Below are 13,207 nucleotides of genomic sequence, written 5' to 3' on the forward strand. Positions count from 1 at the left end.
ATCTGGCTATGATGGTGACATTGCGGAAGTCCAGAGCAGCGTCGATCTCGTCCAGAAAGTACAGGGCCGACGGCTTCACGTGGTGCAACGCAAAAATCAATGCCAGGGACGACAGCGTCTTCTCGCCGCCGCTAAGATGGCGAATAGGTCTCCAGCTCTTATGTGGAGGCCGCACGCTGAAAAGTATGCCACTCATAAAGGGGTCGTCAGGATCTGCTATCTCCAACTCTGCGTCTCCGCCGACAGTGAGCATTCGGTACATTTCCTTCAAACGAAGTGCTATCCTGCTGAAACCGAAGCGGAATTCTGCTTCCCTGGCGGCTTTCAACGTCTCCAGGGTCCTTTTGAGCTGGTTACACTGCTCACGTGCCTTGTCGAATATGCTGTGTCGCTTGTTGAACTTCATCTTGATTTCTGTGAACCGCTCCACAACCCGTACATCAGGTCTCACTACGTTTTCAAGGTTGATCCGCAGCTTCTCAGAGTGACTTTCCAGCACCAAGCTGTCCATCTGTTCCAACTCTTCGCTACTCAAGGCCAGAACTGAGTCGAAGGTATCCTCCTTCTTGTCTTCCACGACAGCGGCGTCCGCCTTTTGGGATTCGCGGGGGCTGTCTTCGTCCAGCTGAGCTGACAGCAGATCTGGAATGCCATTGTATTCTGCCTTTAGGCGCTCCAAAGCTTTCAGGTGTTTGCGCACTCCTGCCTTCTTTCGTTCGAGGGCGTTTTCTAGGTCGGATCTCTGGTTCTGAAACTCCACCTCTTTCAAACCCGCCTCCTTGTGAAGCTCCTCCACCTCCTTGAGCTTTTCGCGGCAAGTCTTCACTTCGACCTCGTATGTGGCCAGCATGGACTCCACGTCTGACTTACGGTCGAGGAGGGCTCGCGCCTTATCCAGCAGTTCCTCTTTCTTCTGGTCCACCTCTTTCAGCCGAGCTTGGTCCTTGGTGATCTGCGCCTTCTTCTCCGGAATCTTTTTTGTGTTGAGCTCCTCCTTCTTGTTGTGTAGCAACTCCACTGTCATTGGACCGTCGTCCAACATATCTTTCATGCATGTGACCTCGGTCGTTAGCGCATCGATTTTCTTCCGCAATGCTACACGTTCCGAGCCACCCACCAAGTCGATCCTTTCGTTAATCTCATCGACCTGTGCTTTGGATTTGGACACCGCCTCCTCTAAAACCCCGAGCTGCGCGTCTAGCCTCTCTGCCTTCTGCCGAAAACTATTCAGTTGCTTCCTCTCCTCAGTTGTCAGCTCCGGCGCGGTCTGGCCTTCTAACTTGGTGATGGTGTCTATCGACTCTTTGCGTGTTTCGACCTCTGCCTGCAGGTCTTCAATCGAAACCTTCAAACTCGCGATGCGCCCCGCCGCGGTCTTTACAGTCATCTCAAGCGTTTTCCGTTCGGATCGTAGGTTTCTAAGGTGGGCTGCAGAGATTTCGGTTTCCTTCCTCATCACCTCCAGTTGTTGCAAAGTAACGGGAGGCCCCGTTGGAGCTCGAGATCTCTTGGCCCCACCTCCTGACATAATTCCCGTCCTCTCAATGAGCACGCCGCACTTGGAGACAACTCGGAGGGGACTCCCGGATTCAAAAGCCAGTCGACGCGCATCCACTACATTTTGAGCCAGTAGTGTGTCCTTCAGCGCGAAGCAAACAGCCGGTAGAATGTCGTCGCGTTTTACCTCCACCAGATCCATCAAAAACGTGCTGTCCTTCGGATAGTCCGTGCGTCTTCGAATTTTGCCCATCAGCTTCTCGAGCGCCCTGGCCGTCACGGGCAGCACGAGGCAGCTTACGCGGCCAAGATTACGCGCGCGGGCAAAGTTCACAACGTCCCTGGAATCCTCCTCAGTCTCTGTGACGATGTAGTCCTTGGTGGCGCCTGCCGCCTCAAATGCCACTTGATACTGCGGCTCGAATGAGGCCATGTCCCACAGAGAGCCCAGAGCACGCAGGTTACCGTCGTTGACGGCTTGCATGATCACGGACGTGAGGGAGCGTGACTTGCTCTGCTCGTTGTAGCGGCCTTCCGCTGCCTCCGCCTTTTTTCGAAAGCCCTGGCACTCGTCCTCGGTCCTGGCCAAAGCAGCCTCCCGTTGTCGCAGTTGGCTCTCGCTCTTGGTGAGCTTGGCCTCCTCGGCGGCCTTCTCAACAGCCCTGTCTTTGAGACGAACTCGGACGGCTTCCAGGTGAGTCGTCGCTTCCTTGAGCTGTTTGTGTACAGACGCTGGCGTTTGCCCGGCCGCGTCTTGTTTGAGTCGCAAGCGCTGCATCTTCGAGTCAAGTATCTTCTTCTGCGCCTTCAAATCCGAGAGAGCAGTCCGCTGTGGCTCCATCCGCTGCTCGATGGCGTCTTTCTCGGCCACGCGCGCGTCCAATTCTCCTTGCACCTGCTGGTCGAGGAGCTCGATGCGCTCACGCGCCTTCGCAAGTTCGCTCTGCGTAAGAGAAGAGCGGACCACTCACCTCAGCGTCGGGAAGCCGACACGCGAACTGGCCTGTCTTGAGGTCGTGCTCCGCGACCTGGCCGTCGATGGCTGCGCTGGCACCGCTTAGCTTCTTCAGCTCTCTCTGTAGCGTACCCAGCTTCTTGTTGAGGTTCGTCTGGGCAGTGTCCAGGGCGTGATCTTCGTTGGACATGGTCTGCATCTCAGCGGACAGCTTAGTTTGGTGCTTTTGCAGCTTCCTGATCTTGGACTCATTGTTTGACACCTCCTTCTCCAGCTCCACCTTCTTCTGTCGGTCGGCATCAAGAGTGCGGGTCCAGGCGGCCCACTCGACTAGCAGCGCGTCCAGCTGCTCACGGTTCTCCTTCATTCTCGAGTCCTCGAGTGCCAGCGCCTTTCGTTCGATTTTAGCGTCGGTCACCTTACACTGACGTTCCATCTCGCAATATCGACGAGCATCCTTAACCGGACCCTCCAAATTGTCCAGCTCATTCTTTAAGACTTTTAGTCGGTCTTTGTTCTCTCTTACGTCCTCTAACCCTTCGGTCAAGGCCTTCTCTGACTCCTCAATGTCAGGAATCAGTCTGTTCGAGCCGATAATATCCTCTAGGAACTCCAAAAGCCCCTCCTTGTTCTTCTCGCCCTTTGCAGGCAGAAGGGAGACCTGCTCCACTTCCCCCTGCAGGATTAGGAAGCGATTATGATCGAGGTCGACGCCTTTGCACTTCAAAAGCTCTGTAATCTCTTTCATTTGGGCTGTGCGCCCGTCTAGGCAGTATCGCGAGCTCCCCTCCATATTACACTCTCGTGATACCACGAAGTCCGATCCTTCCACCTTCTCGAAGACGCCGTGATTCTCCGTCACGTCACAGAAGCAGATGCTCACGCGCGCGAAGCTGCATCTGGTGCCCTTGGATCGGTGGATCAGGTCGGAGATTTTTTTCTGCCGCATCTGGAGGGCGCGCTTGCCGAAAACGAAAAGCATTGCGTCGATGACGTTGGATTTCCCCGCTCCGTTGGGGCCGACGACACACGTGAACTTCGGGTGAAAGGGTCCAACTACTTTTTTTCCGACGTAGCTCTTGAAGTTCTCAAGCTCAAGGCGGTCTATGACGAGACGGGTCATTCCCGTGAATAAATAATTGTTAGGAAAATTGCATGCATCACTTGTCGTGAGCCCACGCTCCGGCCAAACGTTCTGCAGATCGCTGTATCGCGTAGCGGTTATGGTGGGGAAGCATACAGTGAACTCAGGCGCACCTCGGTCAGGTTCCGTCTCAGCGTCTTCCCACCAGAGCCGCAGTGGAGGCCCGCGTCGATGGATGATCTTTGCCTTGAATATATGTGTCTGAAAAGACATAGAGCTCTGCTCTTCAATACAGTCGAACGCGATTTCGGACAGAGGAAGCCCAGTGTCCGCTCTCAGGGCGTCGACGACGTCCATTGTCAGGAATGCGATGCCCTCAAGAGTCGCGCGGACCTCCGTCGACTCGACCGTGACAGCCAGCTCATACACCTCCACCTCAAACTGTACAATTCCTAACCCTTCTTTTGAGCGACTGAACCGCGCCGCCTGCCCTGAGGACGATGCCTTCCAGCCCGTACTATGGGCGGCCTTAGGCCACAGGGTGAACATGAACTCTGGAATAATGGAGAACCTCCCGCCATCGTGGTTCGAAAGGCTGTTGCACTTCTGCGATGTGCCTGCTCCGACTCACAGCGGCTGGTTCCTGCCTGAGACCGACCTGTGCGTCGGAAAGTGCTACCTTAGAAAAAGCGAGGCTTGCCAAGTGCGCCGCAAGCTGCTCCTGTTGAGCAGGCGAGTGCGGGAGGTCTGCAACGAGCTGCCCTGCCTGAAAGTGCGGCACTTCCCGCTGACGTCCTTCCCAGCAAAGGAGCTCCCCAAGATTTGCGCCTTGCGATTTCCCTTGGGACTTGCGAATCTGGCTGAGACACAACTTCGGCCGGAGTGCGTAATCATCGACCAGGCTTCCTTCCTGCACCTCCGTGGACAAGGTTGGGTCTCCGAACGTGTCGACCTGCGATGTCTCAGGGAGTTAACGTTCGACGACAACGCTGACGTAACATGTGAAGATTGGCCGTCCGCGCTTCAGTCCCTCGCGTTTGGTAAGCTCTTCAACCGCCCGCTGAATGCGGGTCTTGCCGGGATCAGGAGTCTTTCTTTGGGCTTCCGATTTAACCAGCCCCTGGTATCGCAATTGCCGGAGACGCTCACGTTCCTGAAAATAGTTGGTGACTTCGACCAGCCCCTCGGCCAGCTACCTCGTGGGCTTCGAACCTTGATCATCGGAGGCGAGTTCAACCAGCATATTGCACCTGGTGACCTGCCAGAGTGTCTCGCCGTTCTTCGTCTTCTGACCCCGAAGCTGACTCCTGCGCTCCAGGAGGAGGCCTTACCACGCGCACTCCTTCGCCTTCAACTGCACGGCGACAATCCTCTTCCTCGCCTTCCGGCAGACGTTGAGACCTTGATTCTCGACCATCGGTTTAATTTTCCTGTCGCTCCTGGCTACTTGCCGAACTCGCTACGAAGTCTGGTGGTTCCTCAACAGTACACCCGCCCTCTTCGCGAGATTAACCTGCCTGACTCCCTCCACAAATTGACGTTCATTGAGTACAACGTCCCTTTGGTGCCTGGAGACCTTCCTACGGGATTGAGGCAGCTAGACCTTGGCGAGAGGTACTCACACGAGCTGTTTCCGGACGTTCTCCCGCTGTCTCTCGAGATTTTGAAGGTAAGTCCCGAGTACAATTCTCCCTTGACCCCTGGCTCCCTCCCAGAGAGCCTCCAGCGGCTTGAATTCAAGAGCTACAACCTGAGAAACATTCCACCAGGTGCGCTGCCCTCGCAGTGTCGTGCGTTTTTCCCACGTGATTTGATGTGATTCGTGGAAACAGCTCGCGATTTTTCAATCACACATGATAGAAGTGCCGAAGCGAACATCTGGGTTTAGAACGTGGTTCAAGGATGCGTTCCGACGCGACCGAGCAAGTCACTCCAGAGAGGCCACGTGGAACACACTGACGTCTCGAGATGCTCAGGTGGTTGTCTCCCAATCCGAGGTAAGGGGATAGAGTCCGCAGCACGCAGCTAGTGAACTTCCTGAAGACCGTAGACTACGAGTTCATTGAGGAGTGCGTTGATAAGGCCGTCACTAGAGTTTTCTTGGGCGATGAGGTAGTCGAAAACGCCCAACCAGACCTGTTGGCAAACTATACAGGCGCCGCAACCAACTATGCGAATATGGAGCAGGCGCTCCTAGACGGGTTGGAGACGACCCACGATTCCGAGCCCAGCTTTTCGTCCACGTGCAAAACAGAAGAGCCGGAGCTCCGACGCACTGTCGACGCGCTAGCCCACGAAGTTTGGTACATAAAGCAGTGTCTTAGAGAAAAGGGCTTGCTCAGCTCTCGGAGTCCGAGCCGAGACAGTTGGAGCGGCTCTGACTGGTCCTGCAGTGTGGAAGGCGACTGCGCAGTGCTCTAGTCGAAGCATCGCACGTTCTGTGACGGGTAGCGGATCTCGTTACGGAGAGCCTGATGTAAAGACTCACTATTGGCAGCCATGAATGAGCGGTCACCTAGGTCGCCAAGCGGCGCGCCATCGATGTACGTAACGATTCCTCCGGCCTCCGACACGAGCAGTGATCCAGCAGCTATGTCCCATTCTTTGTTACCCATCTCGAGGGCGGCGTCGAGCCTTCCGCACGCGACCCACGCCAACTCCAAGGCGGAGGCGCCAAGACGACGCACATCCCTACTCCGCAGTATCAGCGCGCACACGTTGTGCTTGACGACATCATCCAGTTCGTCGATCAGCTTTGCGTGCTCGGCCGAAAGGCCTTGCAGTTTGAGCAGACTAGAGCAGAAGCCTGTGGCCACACACGCTCGGTCCAGGTCGCAGGCGGCTGACACGCGAATTGCTTGCCCGTTGAGCGTCGCTCCCTGTCCTCGACTCGCCGCGAAGGTCTCACCCATCGAGGGCGCGTGCACCACCCCGTGCTGCACCTGGCCGCCGTCAGCGAAAGCCACGGACACGCAGTAGGTGGGCATGCCATACACGAAGTTCATGGTGCCGTCTATTGGGTCGATGATCCATGTAGGCTCTGGTCCCAGTCTATGGCTGTGGTCGCTCTCCTCGCAGATGAATTGGTGCGACGGAAACTGCTTCTTTATGCGGTCCTTCAAGTGGTTCTCCACCTCCACGTCCACCTGAGTGAGTAGATCGGACGCGTTCAGCTTTTCAGAGACGTTCAAGTCATTCCGCAGCGCGGCGTGAGCGATAGCGCCGGCCTCAAGCGCGATTTCCCTGACAAACTCCAATGTGACCATCTGAAATACCAATTATGGGACGAAGGGCGAGAGGACGCGGGAGAGGGAGCCACGGTAGAGGCCATCGCGGCCACCGCGGCGGCCATCAGGAAAGCCCACCGAAGAATATTTTCGAGCTCAGCGAGCTTGCGAAGAGGCCATATGAGTGGGGTCACACGGCATAGCGCACGCAGAATTGATCGGAAATGCTGCTTGGAACTCACACAGACCTTCGTGTTTCCGGACTCGATTTTGAGCAACGCCTGCGATCGGTGCAAAGCATCCAACTCTCTGTGCATGTGCGTGGGCCTGTACTCGGGGTTCAAAGGCGGCGGGGGCGAAATTGAGCTGGCACCGGAAGCGCTGACCACCTACAACGATTTAATGACTCTTTGCTCTTCCTTGGACGTCTTTGACTTAAATGAATGGGACAACCACACACGATCCATGTGGGAGGCCTCTCAGGTGACTCAGGTGATCAAAACCCTAAATCATCCTCCAGAAATGCCCACAGTGAGTTTGGATGTGTCGCCCGACGCAGAATGCATTCCTAAAGATGTATGAAATGCTCATGAGCGAGCCGATAATACCAGAGAGGTGCTACGATGACCTGAAGCTGACCACGCTGCATCTGTGCGAGTTGCCTGGCGCCTTTGTTACCGCGTTCAACCACTATTTGAAAGTCGGCACTCGAAGATCTACGATGCTTGAGAACTTCGACAACGAAGAGTCCCCCAGCAGTCGTATTACTCAATGGCGATGGTATGCGACGAGCTTGAACCCTCACTTCGAGAGTTGTGACCCCAGCGTCTTCCTCAGCAACGACACTCTCTCCAACCACACCTTCGACTCGTGGGTATGGGGGCCTGACGACTCTGGAGACATCCTAAAGGACCCCGTGCAGCAGAAGATTCGGGGACTGGAGGTCAAGTGCGACGTTATCACTGCTGATGGGTCTTTTTGCGTCCAGCATGACCCAGCCCAGCAAGAGAAAATGGTACTCCCATTACAGATTGCGGAGACAGTAGTGGCGTTGTCCATGTTGAAGGACGGCGGCACATTCGTTCTGAAGGTGTACACGTTGTTCACTGAGCAAGCAATACAGCTGATGGCCCTCCTGTCGGCGCACTTTGAGACCATACGCGTTGTAAAACCTAAGACAAGTAAACCGGGGAACTCCGAGCGCTACTTGATTGGGCTGAATTTCACCCGACAGAGCAAGATGCTTCCGCTGTACCTTGCGAAGGCGCGTTTCTCTAACCACCCTCCCCAGCGGGGGCTGCTCTTTCCACGAACATGGGTGCCAGCGGAGTTCCGAGCCGCTGTTTTGGCGATGAATGAGACCTTCGTTGGATTCCAGCGGGAAACCATCCAGATGAACATCAACGCCATGGAGGTCATTCAGCGCGGAGGTCGCGCCCAATCTCGAGACGCCTACGATAACCCTAGACGGAAGCGTGAAGATGCGGGCAAGTTCATCGCCCAGCTTAAGCTAGGCGATATCCGCGAGGACCAGCTGTTGGTCCACAGATCCTACTACACCGTGGCCGTTCCCAGGAATCCACCGGCCTTGAACGATCTGGAGACTAGACGCCGGTTGCACCAGCAAGTCCTCGACCTGACTAAGGAGAGGAGGGAGGTTTTCCATAAGTTCCCTGGTGGTCGGGTGTTCCAGCTGGAACTGATGCCGACAAGCGACGAGCCAGAGTTCCGGAGCGTGCGCCTGAACATCCTGCCCATGACGCTGGTCATGGGCGCCGAGAACGACTCTAAGCTGCGATCGCTGAAAGGTCACCGCGGGCAGCCAAACTCCACCCTCCGTGTCGGCCCCTACAGCTTCAAGAACAGTATCTTCGTGGGCGACGCCATTCTGTCCCGGATCACCAACCTGCGTTTCCGGGCGAACACTGTTGTAGGCGTGGCAAACGGGCGAGACGCGCTGCATTTCCCTCGCGCCCTAACATGGCGCGGAGAACAAGGCGCGATTCAGCTTCCCCGAGGCCCTGACGTGGACATGTTCCTGGCACTGTGGCAGCTGCAGCGCCAGGACTCAAAGATGACGCGCATAACTAGCCAGGAACTGACTAAGGGCATACAGTCGATGTACGAAAAGTATGCAGTGTCATTCGAGGTCTCCTCTGATCCGGCATTTGGCTTGAGTCACTTCGTGGAGACCAAGTTGGGAAAGCCCACCTGCCGGGTGTTTGTGCCCCCACCTCCCATCAAGGGTACACAGAACGACCAGGGCATCGCCAGACCGACCGTTAACAGACCGGGCCTCTTCTACTTCAAACTCGACGTCGATGGCCTCAAAGCAGGGTCCTTGAGCAAATACGCCGCCGCAGTGAAGAACCTCCCCGTCGAAAAGCACCGTCAGGAGCAGAACGCCCGGTTCCAGCACCTCTACGGCTCGCTCTGCCACCTCAGCGGCCTGCAGACGAGCAAGGACCCTCCACCGGATGCTGACCATGTCCAGTCGCTGGAGTCGCGGTGGAAGAGTAGTCAGGGTTCCGCTTTCTATAACATTGCCAACCTGGCTGTGTGCGATCCTCACGCGGGAGAGCCTATTTTCGTTGAGCCCGTTCAGACGGAGCTGGTGTCGTTCTCCAGCCTGTGCCTCGCACTGACGCTGGCAATTAGGTCTCTGCGCGTAGGCGGAGATCTCATCCTTAGGCTCTCTTCCGCCTACTGTCGCCCAGTGAACGGTATTCTGGCCATGCTGGCCCTAGCGTTCGACCGCATATCTATCTGTCGCCCTCCCACCACGCCAGACTGGACAGGCGTAAAGTTCATCCTCTGCTCCCGCCTGTATGATCGTGACGTGATGAAGACTTTCACCTCGACAATTCTGTGTAGGTTTCCGCGTGCACTCCTCATGCAGTCAAGGACTGGATGAATCATGCTACCGGAAGAACGAAGATGGTGTCTCGAACAGTGCACCCCAAGCTGTACTGCTATCCGCCCTTTCTCTCATACATCGTGAAGGTCAACAACATTCTGGACAACCAGTCAATGACAGACTTCTCCAAACGGGCGGCCAGTGATGCCACGTTCTGCAGGACGGAAGAGGAGGTCTCGGAGGCCGCCGCGAAGCTGCTGCGGCGGCTGCAACTGCTCAACCTGTTGACGGGCGACGAGTGCGGCGCGGAGTTGATCTCCAACCTGGCTGACCTGGTCCGTAAGGACTGCGACGACGACGACGATGAGGAAGAATTCGTGCCGCAGAGCGAAGGATGCGGGTGGGGCGAACAGAACGCCGACTTGATACCTGAGCTCTTGAAGCGCGTCTCGCCGCAAGAGCCTCTAAACACCACCAAGAAGCGAAAGCGGAAAGAAATAGAACATCCTGCGGGAGACCCGCCAACGGCGCCAGACCAGGACACTGTCCGCGTCCATGTGCTACACGCTTCCCTCTCCATGCCGATATAGCGTGGCGGACATGGTGATGGTGAAATTGCAAATATTAGTCAGCATGGCTGAAGATGATGGCTCGCCCAGAGGTACTGCAGCGCTGGCGGCGATGAGCACAGAGGATTTGGGACAGAAAATGCCCGCCCGAAGCTTTCATCCGGAGAATAACGCGGCAGTCGTTCATGGCTTTGGCTGCAGGGCGATCTGCAGCAGTAGCTCCTCCTTGACTCTCGAACAGCTTGACGGAATGACGCAGGTGTCTCGAGCGCAGTCTAGGGCCACGTCGGATATGTCTCGAGCGCAGTCTAGGGCCACGCCGGATATGTCTCGAGCGCAGTCTAAGCCCACGCCGGAGGTGTCTCCTGTTCTAGATTATACCGCTCATACACTAATTAGCCTCCCATCGCTATCGTTGCAACACGCTCACTGCGACCGCTGGGACACTCCTACGAGCCCATCTGCAAGCCGCTCTCCAGATTTCGTTCCAACACGTGCTTTCAACGCAGATTCCAGACCGTTTGTCAGCACCCCGCTTCCCGCCTTGAGATTGCACACGGTGGACAGCGCCTGTGGGATGGTGGAGGGCCCGCCAGTTGTCAACATGGACGTTACTGGCATGCAATACCCCCACACGGTTCGGCAGCTGCGTACGGATTTCAGCGAACCGACATCTCCTATAAACTGTATGCTGCCGGAGCAGGACCGTGTAGTTTGGTCCACAGTGTCGTCGACCGCGGTAAGTCTGCACTACGACTTTGCAACGCAGTCACCAGCTGCGATTTACCGAACGGACCCTGTGATGACGTCAATATCTGAAGATACAGCAACCCCCTTGCTGAAAGCACGTACGAGTCGCGCTGCCTTCCAACCCCTCGAGGTTGATCCCCACCAGCGGCTGCGCCGCCGAACCCCGCTAAAGGAAAACGCCCACCCTGTACTACATCTGTCCCACGAGGAGATCAAACTGAATGCCGTCCCACAGGACCTGGGTCTGGGTGTCAGGATGCCTTGTCGGGCGGAGTCGCCGGCGGTAGAGGCGCCGGCGGTAGAGGCGCCGGCGGTAGAGGCGCCTCTCCAGCCTGTGCTCCGAGGAAGCCTTCTGACAAATCTCTCTCCTTCACCAGGTTCTCTCGCGAAATCGCGAGCGCTGTACGTCAGCAAGCGCATTTTCAAGGGCCATCTGAAATCCGACTTCGAGCCGTCAACACAGCCCGTACAAGACAAAAGCGCACATCCCCGGCAAACGCAGGTGTCGCAGTACTCGTTGCAAGAAATTCCGGCGTTCCTGAAGAACGATGTGGTTTCCGGGCGGCGCATACGCTATACCGCCCCGGTTTTGACCACTGCACATGTGGCTAAGGCCGCCGATGGCCTCGCGGCCTCCTACGAACCGTTGGTGTCTCCTAGGGTTTCCCGCAGACCGTCCGTTGCCGCAGCGTGTGAGAGCCCAGAAGAAAATGTGCCAAGCAGACGTCCTACAGCCCAAAAGACCACCCGATGTAACCACAGACCGTCACTTCGCCGGAGTTCAGCCAAGGTGCGGGAGTCGACAAGGGGCGAGCAGCTGGGGACGGCGTCGTCGCGCGAGTACGTCACGACACAGAGAATCAGCAGGCAGTTCGGAGATTCAACAGCGAGGTCGACGCTCCCGAACCTCGCGGAAGGCGCTCCAATTACCTCTCTTAGCGCGCGGGTCAGCCTACGAAGTCCCTCGCCCAGACTCGAGCAGCCCTCCATCGGTAAGTTGAGCGGCAATCCCCTTTTCGCCGTGTTCAATGAGTAATTCGTGAATACAATCAAAAGTACAATGTCTGCGTACAGGCGACGGGCCATCATATTCGCCATCGTTCTGGTGAACGCAGTATCGGGAATGGGTCTAAACCTCACCGGTAAGCTGATGAACCGCCAAATAGTCGAGCCGTGCCTCTCCGCCAACCCTGCTTGCCAGGACGTCCACTTCCGAGCTCCTTGGTTCCAGTGCTTCGTAATGTACTTGGGGCAGCTATTCGTTTCGGGCATCTGGTGGTTCGACCAGTGCCTCGTGCAAAAGAAGGTACTAATCAATCGCAAGTTTCAAGGTGGCCACCTGGACGTGAAGTCCGATGAGTCGTTCGTGAAGGCCCAGTCTCCTGTCCTACCTTGGGCTGTGCCTGCGTGCCTTAACGTGGTCGCGCGTGCATGCTACAACTACGGGACGTTGTTGACTTTCGCGTCCACTGTTGACATGCTGAGGAATTGCACCGTCATCTGTACTGCATTCATTTCGCTGCTTATCATTCGCCGAGCCCTTAGAGCGTTCCACTGGATAGGAGTACTGGTGCTCACCGCTGGCCTGCTGTTGTCGTCGCTTTTCGCACTTATGAACCCCGACAGTGGCAGTACGGAGTTAGGCCAGTATAGCTGGGTGGGTGTCCTGCTCAGCATCATTGGAACCCTCTTTACTTCGCTACGCTTCCTTTTTGAGGAGCGCATTTTCAACGAATACTACGCTTCTGCTTTTCTCGGTATGGCGTACCAAGCCTTGATGGGCATTACCGTTACCAGCCTCATCATGGTGGTTGGCGAGCTCAGCGGGTTCGAAAAGACCAGCCGAACTCTGACGTGGATGGCAGGCAATAACACACTGGTCGTGTCTGCTGTTTTCTATGCACTGACCACGGGTCTGACACTGGTGTCCGGAATGCTCCTCTCGAAGATGGTCTCTGCTGTTTTCCGCACCGTCACAAACACATGGAGAACGGTTGTGACGTGGATAGTGGAGCTGATCTTGGGCTGGAATGAATTCGACGCCCTGAACATGATGGCCCTCTGCGTCCTCATGCTCGGCTCCCTCACTTATACCAACCTCTTCAAACTGCACGTGTGGTTAGGCTGGATCTGGTGGGTCAAGCCAATTGTGTGCTGCAAGTACCTGGAGATCGTGCCTATGGCCGACGTAGACGACGAGCAGGGCTCGTCCTCGTCGATCACTGCAAGCTCAGAACTCTCCGTATCGTCTTCGAGTGTGGTATAGTG

General features: G+C 56.3%; 6 protein-coding genes across 11 annotated transcripts; 4 read left to right on the plus strand and 2 right to left on the minus strand.

The window, feature by feature from the left end:
* On the minus strand, window positions 1–4,085 carry KVP18_000394 (uncharacterized protein; the record flags this gene model as incomplete). Of its 2 annotated transcripts, none has more annotated exons than XM_067956593.1 (2): window positions 1–2,440; window positions 2,469–3,575. In XM_067956593.1, coding segments are annotated over 2 exons (3,547 nt in total), but the record flags the coding sequence as incomplete, so codon positions are not given. The 2 variants fall into 2 exon arrangements, with proteins under 2 accessions (XP_067812486.1, XP_067812487.1); XM_067956594.1 differs by having other exon boundaries at window positions 20–2,440; window positions 2,469–4,085.
* Window positions 3,907–5,355, plus strand: KVP18_005079 (uncharacterized protein; the record flags this gene model as incomplete). Its single annotated transcript, XM_067949426.1, has 1 exon — window positions 3,907–5,355. One exon carries the CDS (start codon window positions 3,907–3,909, stop codon window positions 5,353–5,355), a length of 1,449 nt encoding a protein of 482 aa, XP_067812492.1.
* A 598-nt stretch (window positions 5,356–5,953) lies between these two features.
* KVP18_000384 (uncharacterized protein) lies at window positions 5,954–6,802 on the minus strand (the record flags this gene model as incomplete). Its single annotated transcript, XM_067956468.1, has 1 exon — window positions 5,954–6,802. The coding sequence occupies one exon, from the start codon at window positions 6,800–6,802 to the stop codon at window positions 5,954–5,956; it is 849 nt and encodes a 282-aa protein (XP_067812467.1).
* A 276-nt stretch (window positions 6,803–7,078) lies between these two features.
* Window positions 7,079–10,210, plus strand: KVP18_000392 (uncharacterized protein; the record flags this gene model as incomplete). Of its 4 annotated transcripts, XM_067956587.1 has the most annotated exons (3): window positions 7,079–7,294; window positions 7,323–9,633; window positions 9,663–10,210. In XM_067956587.1, the coding sequence occupies 3 exons, from the start codon at window positions 7,079–7,081 to the stop codon at window positions 10,208–10,210; spliced, it is 3,075 nt and encodes a 1,024-aa protein (XP_067812482.1). The 4 variants fall into 4 exon arrangements, with proteins under 4 accessions (XP_067812482.1, XP_067812481.1, XP_067812483.1 ...); XM_067956586.1 differs by lacking the exon at window positions 9,663–10,210 and having other exon boundaries at window positions 7,079–7,345; XM_067956588.1 differs by lacking the exon at window positions 7,079–7,294 and having other exon boundaries at window positions 7,347–9,677.
* A 43-nt stretch (window positions 10,211–10,253) lies between these two features.
* Window positions 10,254–11,975, plus strand: KVP18_000391 (uncharacterized protein; the record flags this gene model as incomplete). Of its 2 annotated transcripts, XM_067956572.1 has the most annotated exons (2): window positions 10,254–10,928; window positions 10,959–11,975. In XM_067956572.1, the coding sequence occupies 2 exons, from the start codon at window positions 10,254–10,256 to the stop codon at window positions 11,973–11,975; spliced, it is 1,692 nt and encodes a 563-aa protein (XP_067812480.1). The 2 variants fall into 2 exon arrangements, with proteins under 2 accessions (XP_067812480.1, XP_067812479.1); XM_067956571.1 differs by having other exon boundaries at window positions 10,440–11,975.
* A 24-nt stretch (window positions 11,976–11,999) lies between these two features.
* On the plus strand, window positions 12,000–13,205 carry KVP18_000397 (uncharacterized protein; the record flags this gene model as incomplete). Its single annotated transcript, XM_067956644.1, has 1 exon — window positions 12,000–13,205. The coding sequence occupies one exon, from the start codon at window positions 12,000–12,002 to the stop codon at window positions 13,203–13,205; it is 1,206 nt and encodes a 401-aa protein (XP_067812490.1).
* Window positions 13,206–13,207: the final 2 nt, after the last annotated feature.

Source organism: the organism of the source record quoted next, assembly GCF_019968955.1.
Source record: "MAG: Porospora cf. gigantea A chromosome Unknown PgA_NODE_149_length_33307_cov_346.136, whole genome shotgun sequence".
Taxonomy (NCBI): Eukaryota; Apicomplexa; class Conoidasida; order Eugregarinorida; family Porosporidae; genus Porospora; species Porospora cf. gigantea A.